Source organism: Ambystoma mexicanum, chromosome 2p (assembly GCF_040938575.1).
Source record: "Ambystoma mexicanum isolate Mex_15411 chromosome 2p, UKY_AmexF1_1, whole genome shotgun sequence".
Classification (NCBI taxonomy): domain Eukaryota; kingdom Metazoa; phylum Chordata; class Amphibia; order Caudata; family Ambystomatidae; genus Ambystoma; species Ambystoma mexicanum.
The window spans coordinates 878,002,746-878,016,704 of NC_090923.1; the positions used below are offsets into that span (position 1 = coordinate 878,002,746).

At 45.1% G+C, this 13,959-nt stretch overlaps 1 protein-coding gene across 2 annotated transcripts in view; it reads right to left on the minus strand.

Annotated features, from left to right (window-relative positions):
• The window catches only part of NPAS1 (neuronal PAS domain protein 1), a 670,224-nt gene that overhangs the window by 200,375 nt on the left and 455,890 nt on the right, over window positions 1-13,959 (minus strand). For both annotated transcript variants that reach the window (XM_069644570.1, XM_069644571.1), the window contains one exon: window positions 4,867-4,956. In XM_069644570.1, the coding sequence (XP_069500671.1) occupies window positions 4,867-4,956 (90 nt within the window). The remainder of the gene's footprint in view (window positions 1-4,866; window positions 4,957-13,959) is intronic.

Genomic DNA, 13,959 nt, shown 5'->3' on the forward strand with positions numbered 1-13,959 from the left:
GCTTAGCTGTCTGCAGCTTTGCAAACATCCTAACCAGAGCGCGGACGTGAGGAAGGAAAAGAAAACTAGCTTCTTAGAGCTATGAATGGGCGCAGTCCGAAACGCTGATTGTGCACATGCATGGCCCATTCCACGATGCTTTCCTGAGGGAGTGTGCCGAGCCTACAACGATTCCTTATGGGAGTTCCGGGCGAACACCCACGCTCTTAGTTATATGCACACAAATAGTAAACATGTGAATTACGACAGCAGTCTGCAACCTGTGCCTCTCCACATGCTCTGGACTAAACCGAGTGCTGAAAATGACCAAAATGTACTCTAGAAACCCCTCATCATGCGACGTGTTGGACGGGGAGTCTCAGAGTGGTGTGGGAGGAACCCCCGCCAAGGTCGAGCAGCGCCAGACCGCCACAGGTAACCAAATCAAATACAGCTGGGGGGCACATGAAGGAGGGCCTGAAAATCGGTGATCCGGGAACATAAGAATGGTCACAGAATGGTTATATCTGAAATATGTCTGTGATAGTGGCTCAAGGGAGAAACCCTTCTGAGCCAGTAATGAAAACTGGGCTCTGTGCCCAGTTAATTTGGCACAATCCTCACCCTAACAGAACAATGCCTGTAAACCAATGCCTGTAAATGCTCGCCGCACAACAAACACATAGTCATGTGTACTCTGGGTGGACACAGCCTACAGGCGCAGGTCCCCTTTCATGCTAAGCTGGAATGTGGCAGCCAGGGGTACATAAAAGCCTCTCAGCAAGGGGGAAGGCAACACCTTCCTCCTGTCATGGGCAGTCAAATGAAATATCAAAGGCTCCATGGATCCGCCCTATTGTTAAAATTCTGCTGGTGGTAGTGCATTCTAATGAGACTTAATTGAAACAGGCTTGCGAGAGGCCTGATCGAAGAACTGACAAAAGGGAACAGGAAACAAACACCTCTTTGATATGCAATGTGTCAACTAGAAGCTAGCTACCACCCCTCTGAATGAAGGTCAGTGAATGTCATGCCTGGGACAATGGTTTACAGTAGGCAACTCCTGCAGGGGGAACCCCTTTCAGAGGGAAGAAGTATGTGATTTGATGGAGATAGAAAGTCTGTTCTCATCACAAACTTCAAGGGAGACCTGTGCTTTGATCAGGAGCTACAGAGAGCTCAATTAACGAGAGAGACATTTTGATCCACAACAGACAAGAAGATGGATGAGACTTAGTAGTGCATGTTGTCACCCCTTACCTTTCCTGTTGCAAAGCACTCTGGTTATGACCTCACGCATAACAGAAGGTTGTTGGTGGGGAGCCAGGATTGGTTCATTAAGGTAGGCTTAGCCTGCACCAATCACTGACCCATTTGGCTTTAAAAGAGGACTGGTCCCCTCTTTTGGCAGATCACCGACAACTTTGAAAGGAGTAAAAAGAAGGACTCATTTGGACCCTGGCTGAAGGTACAGTCTGTCTTACAGCTTCCGCTAGTGAAGGAAAGACAGGGTTTCCAAGAGGGAATTAAGATCCCTCCCCTAAACATCTCCCAGGGAACAGAGGAGATACCGACCTCAGAGGACCCATCCAGCAGCTCTAGACCAGTACCCAGCCAGCACACAGCATGTCCTGCTAGGTTCTGCCAGCAAGCTTCCCAGGTGGGAAATGCCAGAAAGTCTCTGACCAAAGGACAAGGCCGTTGCCTGCAAACACTCTCCTGAGCTGAGGCCCGTCCACCCTAAAGGATGACACTTGCACATTGAAGAAGCCAGCATGAGTGCCACAGCAAGCATCAACCAGCGTCCATCTTTTAAGCACATTTTCGAGGCAGTCAATCCATCGAGCCGGCTGCACCACTGACTGTTGTCACGCTGCAGTCACTAAAGCCATCCGAGATGCCTCGACCAGCGTTCCAGATCCACCAACCAGCACAGAGACAATGATTCTTGACCCCCAAGCCGTCGTGTAGGCCAGCCTGCAGCCGTCCATCCAGCATCGCTTGCCGAACTGCCTGTGGCCTGATACCCACAGATGTCTCCCGTCTTGAAATCTGTTGCAGGAGATGCAAAGCGTCGAGAAACAAGATCTTCTCAAGCACCAGATACGTTGTGGAGATAAGCCTACCTTTCCATCCACATTACCAAAATTGGACAAGGAGGTTTATCATTTACTTGTGTTTCCAATCTGTTTGGATCCCTTCTGGTGTACTAGAGGTGTGGAGCTGATTGATGGTCTAGAAACCGATATTCAGCCCTGGACCACTCGTGCCCCGGAAGTTGATTTGTCAAATGCGCAGCCCATAATACAAGAATACGATCAACCGATGACTTTGTTCTGCTCCTCTGTCCTATTATGCTCCCCTCACACCAACGGGTAACATTACCCAAAGAAAACATAGCGTTTCAGATCTTGGGCTCTCCATTCAAGACAACATACCCCCACCCCCGAGTCTTTACTCAAACTATAGAAGCAAACCGGCCCACAGGACCTGGCTACATCTGACCTGCCGCCATCAAGCCCACACATTGCACTTTTATCTTTCCTGCTGGTCCACTACACTAACAACACCCCTCCTCTGGCTTTTCTGACAGAGCACTGTGCGAGGCCAACAAAAAATGGCAGAAGGGGTCTATCCAAACCACTTTACTGACTTTCTTTAAAATTATTCTAGAGAATGGATAGTGTTTTTCATTTCATTGAGTTTGGCAGTGAAACCTAGCAGCCTTGTTGTTGAACAAATAGATTACATCTTGCAGGGAAATGTGATCTAAACCTTTGATGGGAGCTGACAAGACCCGCAGGAGAATCTCAGAGGGATCCTTCATAGATGGGTCTAGAGTCAAAAATCTGTCTTGCACGGTCTCCCTGGAGCTTGGGGTAAATTTACCCCATTATGAAGTTGCTTTGCCAAGTTAGTCATGTATAATATTGCAAATATGTATTACTTGGGAAGGTAGGGTATTCCCATCCACACTAAGGTTTAACTTATTGCATGAATAGTATCACAGCTCCCTAATCCAGGTTGAGACTCCTTCCCCAGGCCTATTTTAGTTAATAGAACACACACTAAAACTTGTTTATGGGATATGTGCAACTACACCCCGTCTACAGCAATACACTGCAATCATTCATATTTTTTCACAAATCTGCTTTCATCATGAATCTGCCTCCTTGTGTTTTGATCCTTTGCTCTTCTTCAGGGAATTGATATTTAGTACATCTCTAAAGAAGGCTCGAAATACGCATAGGCAGATTCACAATGAAAGCACATTTGTGATTTCTAGATAAAAGCAGATTTGTGATTGCTGGGAAAAAAAGAGATTTTTTGAATCAATTAAGTTGCTAAAGTATGAATGGTTGAAGAGACGTGGCACAGTTCCACATAATACAGAAGTGAGTTTTAGGTGTGTATAATAGTGGCTCTTTCAGATGAATGAGAGAAAGAAACCGGTGCTGCTAAAATGATCCGACCAAGTGTTTCTAATGGGAACGCTAGATCCAAACAGCAGACTTCCTCATGGCAGGGATTGTCCACCAATTGTTTCAAAATTCCTGTCCTCTCTATAGTGTGATCAGCTTTTAAACACACAACATTTTCCCCCGCCCCCGTGAAGCTTGTAGAAGCCTCCTTTTTATTGCTATGAACAGAATAAGTACTAACTGGGTGATAACAGGCAATTCTATTGAAAGTCAATGAAGGACAAAAAGCAAAATGCCTTTCCACTATGCTTTCCTATAGGACGTGCTAAATTGCATCCAGTTAATGTCTCCTCAAGACCACTCACCGAAAGGCAATTCAATGGATTTCCTTCACAGACTTCACCTTCGATGAAAACGTTTTTCGATATATTTACCCATCTGTGTAGTAATATTCCTCCTTTCACTGTTTTACTAGGGTAAAAACGTATGCCCCTGTTTTGCCCCCTATTTAAAAGGTACCAGCACTTTCACCTTGCCCTACTTCAATGCTTTATTCCTTTATGTTTAACCTTTATATACACTTTACCTATACGAAATCATTCCAATTAACCTTTTATTTTTTATGTGACTGTGCATTTTTCATTGTACCAATTTCTTTAAAACAATTGGTGAGTTTTATATAGAATTATTCACGCTGTGGGTTCGATCTAGTTCGCGTGCGCTATTGACCACTCTTACATTTGGGGATATCAATTGATTCAATGAAATTGGTGGCAGCGAGCACACTATTCCCTCAAACCTCCCACAAGGTTTTCAACAGATGAACAATGAATTATGGATTGGGGAAAGTCACTCGCGCTCAAACACTAACGGTTGTAGACTTGAACACTAATATGAAAGTATATCACTGTAACATATTGGATGATATCAAATTTAAATTTAATTTTCAAGGATGAACAGCCGACACGTGTTTCGACTACCTGGTTGTTATCAAGGCTGTTATAGTTTGTCAACATACATGAGACATAACATATAGTAAATCAAAATTTGAGCTTTATATAGAAGTCACTGAATTCATTTCCGGTGAAATGTACTTTCATCCCATTTGTTTTTCATTGAGATTCACTGTATGTAAAAGCGATGAGCTGGGAGGAGAGACTTACACACAGGTCGTACTACTGTCATTTGTAAATGATCCACTTTACGTTATCTGAGGTTGGAATATGTCAATGCTTTTGTAAGAACATTGTAAAAGAGAAGCTTACAAAGATTCAAAACGTTTTCAAAATCATGTTTCCGCGTATCTTGCATGTTGATACGGGCATGGAAATACGCTGTTATTCACAGGAATGGTGTCAAACTGTTTAAACCTGTCTTTTACAGTTTGATACCACTGACACACAATGATGGCCTGCAGAGAAAACGGAAAGTTTTGAAAGCCTGAGAACTCAAGCGAGCTTCTTACCTGTGAGAGGCCGAGGTATATGGACACCGTCTCGGAGATGTAGAGAAACTTGCCCTCCTGGTTCACTGCAAATACGAACCCGTCTAGGGACTGGCGGGGGAAAACAACGAATAGAGTTTAGTATTCTCGGCGCTTCTGCGGAACATGGCATTTTATTTCATATCAGATTTCGCCCGCCCACGCGCTCACCCCAGATAATCCACTTTCTCATAGCACACAGTCACCATTTGCAGTGGCACGCGGCAATTTCCAGGGCGTCGCTGCCAGCATCCTGGCTCTGGAGTAGCACAGCTGGGGAGCGATATAATGGCAGGAAAGCGGGCCCGCCGAACTGAATTGCCATCTTGCAACAGGGGAAGCGCAATGGCCCAGCAGCAGAGCCCAGAACATGTTCTCAATGACTAACCAAACTGTCAAATAGAATATATGACGAATATCAGACCTCTTGAGCTGGAATAGACTCTTGTGTTCAGGAAAGCGCCTTGAAGTGAGTCACCACTTACTCGGGTGGCCAGATAATTCCATGTCTGGAGGGACACCATGTCCCAGTACTGGGCTTTCCCCTCGTAATCAATTGCCTGCTGGGAGTTCTGTTGAGTCACTTCAACTAAATACAATGGACTGAAGTAAAACTAAGGTGAAATCTAAGCCCAGGAGTGGAGTAGGGTGTCCGCCATGACATGGAGTCATCTGGCAAACCTAGCCCTTACAGATCAGGGTGAAACATGGCACCCACTGTGCTGTTCATGAAGAGAACACCCTCACATTCTCTACCCAAAACATCATGATTTCTTCATTCAGTAAAATACTAGCTATACAAATTAAAGGGTTCTGCAACATAGTTCAGACTTAACGTCATATATACAAAATATTAGTATAGACAAAAAGCATGCACATAATTTCATCCAATCTACATTGCTTGATATTTGTTAAGGGTGGGCATCAGTCAGAGAAGTAGCGAGTCTGGTACGGAGGCTGAGATTCATTAAGTCATTAATGGTTTATAACGCCAGCCCAAGGTTCAAACCTGTTTCACTCTGTGGTGCTTTGCTTCCAAGACAAGCATGTTGCCTCTGAGCCATCCTCCAGGCGCAGTAGTTTGCAAATGCTACCTTTTTGTAAAGTGCCTTGTTAAGGCCGCTGCTATCACTGGTGTGGCTTCCCGGGTGAAAAGCAAGCTCTGATAATTGCATACTCAGCAGATCACAGGAAGAGCTGATATGGCTAGAGGTATGTTTTAGGAGCTTTCCTGACCTGTAAATGGCCCTCTGATGCCCTCAATTAGAAAAGGAGAGAGTTCCATAGTAAGGGGGCAGCCACCGAGAAAGCCGTTCCCCAATTCTAGTTTTTCGGAATCAAGAGGAATAGTGAGGATCCTGATCACAGAATGCAAGAGGGGGTGCACTTTATGAAGCTTATCTTGCGCGCCATACCTGGCACTGTGGCTCATGCACATGATAGAACATGTTACACTGCCTTCCTCCGGCAACCGCTGAAGGGCCCTCAACGCTGGAGTGATATGTTCTCGATGCTTCACTCTTAATAGCAGCCGAACTGGCACATTTTATACCCACAGTGATTAGTAAGCTATTTGGGAAAAATAAACTAGACACTGGGCCTCATCACGAGTTGGGCGGTAATGCCGGCGTTATTAGCCCTATTGCCAAACCCACCAGTGCTATTAGCGCCGGATCACGGGTTTGGCGGAACGGGGATTGCCCATTCCCCACTGAGCCCATTCGGGAATTACCCATTCCCCATTGTGGTCAATGGGGAAATTTCGTGCTTTTACTGCCGACGGATTTCCTGCCGGCAGTAAACGTGCCGAAAATCAGCAAATTCTCGACGGATTTCCCCCCAGCTCAGAGCTTGGGGGAAATCAGCCAAAGCTGTGATTTGGCAGACCCTTAAATGCGGCGGTAACAGCGCTACCGCTGCATTTAAGGGCTACCGCTAAACTCGTAATGAGGCCCACTATCTGAATTGTACAAAGAAGAAAGGACATTGAACATCATAATATGTACTATCTTAAATAAAAAATAAAAATCCCTGAAGATATCCGGTGCACATGAGACCATCAGGGATCCCAGCTGTCTCTAAGAGAAGCAAGTTCTTGAATTCCATCGCTGTTCAAAGATGGGATTCATAGAAAGTCTGCAATACCACTGCCTGGACTATCAGTAACAGTGTCAAGATAGAGGCTTTTGCATACAGAAGTGTTTTTAATATCTTTAAGTAGTTTGTCAATTTTCGTCTTGAAGAAACGTATAATCCCATCGCAAAGTTCTTGAGGTGGGCTGACTTTGTTCTGTGCAGCGCTTGGAGTCTGAAGTTCGTGAGGAATTGCACATGATTCTCTTTGAGATTCTCCTGCTCTCGATCTGCAATTATGATAGTACTGAGTCTTAGCGCCTAGAACTCATTTCTTGTTGTGCCGGTTTAGCCTTTTCCTGCATTGCAAATCAAAATTCTTCCTCCAAATGCCTTCCGTTTTCTCCCCCTAATTCTTTTTTTTTTAAAGACCAAATGTAAATCACAGGCTTAATGGTCTTGTAACTTGGCAACGACCCATTGAATGCGTTTGCGAGTCTAAACTTAGTTTAAGTTCATGGATAAAGAAATCACATTCCTGATCAGGATCCCTCGCAAGAGTGCTAGCTTCCCTATTGTTAGTATCAAAGTGTGTTCCAGAGAATCACTGCTCTGGGCCAATAGCTACACCTGCGTGATATGTAGCATATCACAGGTTTCGGAGGTTGTGGTAGTGCCACTTGATACAGCTTTTGATCACTGGTAAGGGGTACCGAATCTGAGTAATCATGCAGATTCGGGATTATCACAGGAGTAAAGTTTACAGCCTGTCAGCGTCCTTGCAACCAACAGATTCAGGCCCTCATTATGGGAATGCACTATTGGTAAAAACAGGCATTATTTGCACATAGTGTACTGCCTGTATTTATCACCTGATGACAGGTATATGAAGTGAATAGCACCTGATTAGGAGGTCAAATAACCGTAATTACATCCTCCAGTTTTAGCAGCACCCACAATGTGAAGGTTAAAAATAGAACCCCCCCCCCAACATGTTTGAAACAAAAACATATTTTCCAAAATGCGAATAGATGTTCGTAAATACTGCACGCAGAAATCCTGGAAATATGCATCATCTACCGCCAGTCTAGCGGATTTCCTGCTAGGCAGATTGCCAGAATTACCACATGTGGTAACAATACTTAGTGCATGTGGTAACTCTTGACACATCGGAAGACCTCATGATGAGGGCATGCGCGTTTTCTTAGGAAAAGATTGATGGTCTGGAGGATAGAGGGTAGGGTGTCAGGTTGCCAGTTGCGGAGATGGGAGGTAAGGCATGAGCCTCTGGCTGAATTGGGAGAGTCATCGCCTCATTTCTGAATATAAGTAGGGTGCAAGCGAGGCGCAGGAGGCGTGGAACTGAGCTGCTAAGTGTTGGGGCTGAGCAGAGATGGCCTGCTTGCATTGCTGTGGTTTGTTTCTCCACAGGTGCTCCAATCCTGTCTCCCTGTTGTTCCTGCGTATTTTTTGTTAAGCACCCTGATGCCCACGGGTTCGGATATTATAGAAACAAACAAACCAATAAATAAATAAACAAAGAAATAAATGAATAAATAAATATAGGGGATGTAAAGGTGAGCGATGACTTAGATGCTGGTTTTTCGTCTGCCGAAGAGATGGAAATTGGGCCCGAAGCATCTCGTGATATCAGTAGTATGCAGAGTCGAAATGGAACATACAGTTGGGTCTGCCACGAATGAAGAAGGGCTCCACACGCCTTAACAGCAATTGCTGCCTTTTGGGACAGTGTTTGAGTCGTGTCCAGTTTTTGGGAAAAGATGTGTATTTTAAAGAGAATGTGTTCAGTAACACTGGTCAAAACTACTAGCTGTGCAGTGATGTAACTCCTCATAGTGGCCTACCTTGGCCAAAAAACGCCAGGACACACTCGCCTGTTGGATATTGCCCTGTAGGCCAGTCTGAGCCCGGTAATATGTAAAATGGGAAAACTATCTGCTGCAAAATGTAGTGGAATATGTATTCTGCTTGAGAGTCTACACAACACAAAGCTCCCCTGCAGCCCCTTGTCATACCCTGTTATGGTGCCATTGACTCTGAGCAAAGGCTCATAATAATGTCACCATTTCAAAAGGATGCTTGACTTTATGTGGGAAATTGTCAGGCAAAGACAGATCTCTCTCACCGGTGCTCAACAATCACAGATGCTTGCCTTCTTATCTGAGCCTCATTAGAGTGATGCAGGAGACACACACCGGGAGTTATGACACCCGAGGTGTGGCTAATACCAACACCTTAATGAAATGCAAACTGGAGAGAACATCCATTAGATTGTGCCGCAGAAGAGCGCCAATCCTTTCGATGATCTGCACACCACCCATCCCCCACACCCCTTTGTCAAGATATTGCACCCCAGAACCAAGGCTGAAGATGTGGGTCTACATATAAATACAATATAGTCTGCATTGCCACAGCTTCTCCCAGAGTTTTCATTTTGGCTAGACATTCCTTTGTAAAAGTCAGGGGCAAGTGGTTCAACGGGGTGGGTGTTGCGGAGCACCACCATCCCCAGGGAGCAGCACACCTATGCCAACCATGCCGATGAATGACAGGTGGCCTGACGCGGCCCGCCTCCTCTCTTATGGTAATGGTGCCTCTAAAGGCCACGTGTAGAATGGGGAGTGGTCTTCGGCTCCATCCCCACCACCCAGGCAGGGTTTGGGAAGCGGCGGGTGCAGTAGAAAAGATCTCCCAGCCGGGAGCAAATGGCTGTCTGCGGGAGATGATACTGACACGCTCCCCCAGCTGGCAGATTCCTTGACATTCACCTGATCCTGTTTCTCACAGGTTGGGGTGGGGCCAATGCCTTGTAGACACCATGCCAGCCTATGTACGACAGGATAGCAGGTGAGCCAATGGAAAAGAAGCTCCGTGACAAGCATCTGCAAACTGTGACTCTACTGCTGTTTTGAACTATGACTCCCATGATCCCGCTTCATTCACTATGCTGGCTAAGGCAGATGGTAGCTGTAGTCCAAAACATCTGCAGAGCCAAAGGTTGCAGACCCCTGACCTTTGATGACAGGCTGAGGGAGGGCTGGGACAGTGTTCAGATTCAAAACCCTTATCCAGCTCGCCCGTTCCCTGCGTCTGTGAGATTTCACTGAGTGCAGAGCCGCACTGTCCTGAGCGAGAGTCCAAGTTGTGAGCGAGCCAGCGAGCATGCCAAGATGCGAGAAGGTAAGTGGCTCAGAATTTCACTGTCCCATCATCTGCCTAAGTAGGAGCCCTTTCCTCTGAGCCAGCATGGCATGGGAACCAAGATAATAAACATGGCCAGCGCTCCCCATGACAGGACACGAGCGGCTGCTTGAAGCGTCCATATTATATATTATTACAGTATTTATTGAGCGCAGACCTAGCTTTGAAAAGCAACTGAGTGCTTTACAGAGGTATACAGTGCAGCGCTTTTCAGAGGTAATAACAGAACAGATATACAGCGGGGGGTAGGATACAGAGGGGGACAGGGGAGGGGTACAGCTGTACTGGGTGGCAGAGCGAAGAGTGGCGGACGGCATCTAGCGAGTCAGGTGGCACAAGGGGACGACATGATGGCCTAGGTGTTGAGGAGGAGAGACTTCTCGAAAAGTGTGGCTCTTGAGTTCTTTTCTGAATTGTAGGAGCATGGGGGTGAGTCTGATGCAGATGGGAAGGAGGTTCAATAGACTTGGGGCATAGGCAGAGAAGGCTTCCCTTTTGGTCCTTTCCTTTTTCCGGTGACGGATTTCAAGTCTGCATGTGTCCTGGCCAGTGGCGTCGCTGGGGCGGCACCTGGGGTGGCCGGGCCCCCCCCATGAAACCCTGTGCCCCCCCTTATACCCCCCCTACCTAAGACGAGTAGTGACTATGTTCTCCCGCTACTTTTGTCTCTGCCCCCCCTACTTTTGTCTTTGGCCCCCTCTGTGCCCCTCCTAAATTTGATTCCTGGCGACGCCACTGGTCCTGGCTTCTGGTGGTGCACTGCTCGCCAGAGATGCTGAGTTTCTCCATGAGGTAGCTGGGTGAGTTTAGAGAGACCGCCTTATGGATGATGTAGCAAAACTTGAAGGTGATTCATGCGTGAAGTGGGAGCCAGTAAAGGTCGATGAGGGCTGGGGTGATTTGGTCATATCGGCATAGACCCTTGATGAGGCATACACACGTGTGTAGGACACTCCTCGGGGGCACAAGGGAAGACCACAGGATGCCTTTGAGGAGTGCATTGCCCCCGTCCAGGTGGGATAGGACCGATGATTCAACAGTGGATCTAAAGCTGTCCGAAGGGAGGAAAGGCTTGACATTCCACAGGAGAGAGAGTTGAGACCAAGCTGTCTGAGTTTTCTTAGCTATGTGTGTCGTGAGGAGAGGGATATGTAAATGTGAAACCTGAGGGACTTGCCGCAAGAGGTGAGCTCAGGTGTGAAGCCCTAAGAGTTCATGGTTGATAGCCAGGTCTGTATGTCTGGGTGTTTGGTGTTGTTGGTGAGGAGTAGGAATTCGGTCTTGGAGGGATTGAGCTTCAAGTATGCACTGAACTTCCAAGACTGGATCAGCAAAAGGAAGCTTTTGAGCCTTTGGATTGTTAAGGATTTCAATCAGGCAATACACCCTGGTCTCAGGCTAGTATGCAGTGCGCAAATTAAATACTTATTTTATTGTGTCTATAGGTTCAATATTCTGAGTGCTATACCACTCATATCACACCCCTCCTCAAAATACCCCCAGGTCACAATGGACTAGGGATCAGGCTGGTTGTTAAAGGTAATATTTATTTATTTATGTAAAATTCAAATCAAACATATGGTTTAATATATGGTGCAGCAATCACCAATGTGATGACAATACAAATAAGAAAGTAGGTAATGCAGTTGACTTCACTTTTAGCAACACAAAATATAAAACACAGAGAAAAGAACAGTTTTGGCTTGTTTAAAAAATAGCGCTTGAGTTAAGATTCCCCCCTGCAAAATTCCTTACCCCACAAATAAGCAAGTCTAAACAGGTGTGAGTTGTGAGTGAGCAGCAGGTATTCAGGAATAAGGAAAGGTGTACAGGATTTGAATACAACCTTTCATCACCAAACAAAAGAGAAAACGGTTTGGAAATCTTACACTTTTAAAATGACACTCTAAAATGGCTGAGCAAAACAATGAAAAGTGTGCAAAAGTCCTTAAATCAATATAAATCTCTATGGGAGCAACACTGAAAAGATGCTAACAATCATAAGCTATAGTGTGAGCAATATTACACACTTTGAATCTTAATGGAAGTTTGGAAATACTTGAAATTGAAAATCACACGTGTAAAACTTTGCAGAATTGAGAATTCTCGCCTAAAATTCCCAAAACTTTTTTTGGATGTGGTTTTTGTGTTGGGATGTAGCTACAGGTCTTATGTTGAAGTCTGAGTTGAAATGAAGTCTCTAGCTATTGAATTGAGGAAGTTACGCAATGTTGAATGAGATGTGTTTTTATATAAATAAAGCAGAGAAAGCAGAAAATCGGTTTTAAAAAGACAGGTTAATTTTACTTAAACTAGATTTAATGGCTAAGAAAAAGAGAATGCCACCCGTGAATCTCCACAGTTACACGGCCGCTTGTAACCCTTCACGTGGCGGATACTCTGTTTTCTTTATGGGAATTACTTTATTTAATCAAAATCACTAATGATTTATGGTCTAATAAAACACAAATGAAGATAAGATCGGTGCTAACACTAAGAATCACAGACAGGGTTGCAAGAATGGTTCTGACAATATTATAGGTTCTTAAGGTAAATATAGGATGGTTGAGAGATTGGGATAAGACAAGGCAAGGCAAAATATGCTATGGTTTACTATGATTCCTATTATTACTTACAGTCCACTTTAATTTAAGATTTTGGACCGTCAGGGGCTCTGGTCATCACACGGATCGGGTCTAAAGGACAGCAGGGAACATCTGGCAGAATTAGGTCAGCTGGGCAGTTCTGGTCACCTGGACTGGCACCTCGGACTGGACTTCACTGGACTGCACTGGTTACTGGAGACCGGAGATCAGTGGGATGGAGAGTTTGGAGCAGGCAAGCATTTAGTGGTAGCAAGCCAGACTGGATCAAAATGCTTCCCTTAAGTTTTGGGATTGCTTCAGAATTTGGGCCTAGCTGAAAAGGAGTTCATCAATGCAGAGGCCTTGGCTTCGCAAAGAATCTGGAATCAGGAACAAAGACGGAGAATTCAGGAACAGGGCGCCACACGGAAATCAGGATGAAGTCAGGAATCAGTGTCTCTGTGTTGTGAGGTTCCCTTATTTATCATGCCAAATGACATCACCAAAGTTTATGGTAGGGGCAGACTTACTACCCACACCCACAAGGCTATGATTGGGCAAGAGCACAGTTCCCGCCCTGCTCTTTGCTGGTTGGATGACAGAAAGGGCTGTTACATTTTATGGTATGGAAACCTCCCATAGCTATTGGGACCAAAATCTAACTTTCCCACAAATACTTATTTATGTATTATGCCCTCTAAGAAAATCGGATACATAAATTACATATTTCGTGAGTCACATTCCAATCCAACTCCCAAGTCGGTGGGACCTGGTTTAGTCTTTCTGTTGAATTTTGGCAATTTTAACCATAAAAGGTTTGGCCTAACAGTTCCCAATTCTGTACATATATGCACAATTACCCCTAGTATATGGGTGCACAATACTATATTTGCAACATTAATAGTTTCTGCGCAATTGGTCATTCTTCATAACTTCTGTTCCTTACGCAGTAAGAAATCCTACCAAGTTTTCAAATGAATAGTATAACTTCAGATTTAGATGTATGCACTTTTCACCCTTTTTCTTATTCTTGCTGCCAAGTTAAATGGCTTGAAGTTCAGTAGCAAAATAAGCATTTTAAACCCAAAAGTCAGATGTCAGTTTTTTTTCTTTCTTCCCAAGTGTGAGCAAATGGCAAATGCTTTGAAGTTGAATGAGGGACCTCTCCCTGGAGAGTGGAGCTTCCTACCCCTCC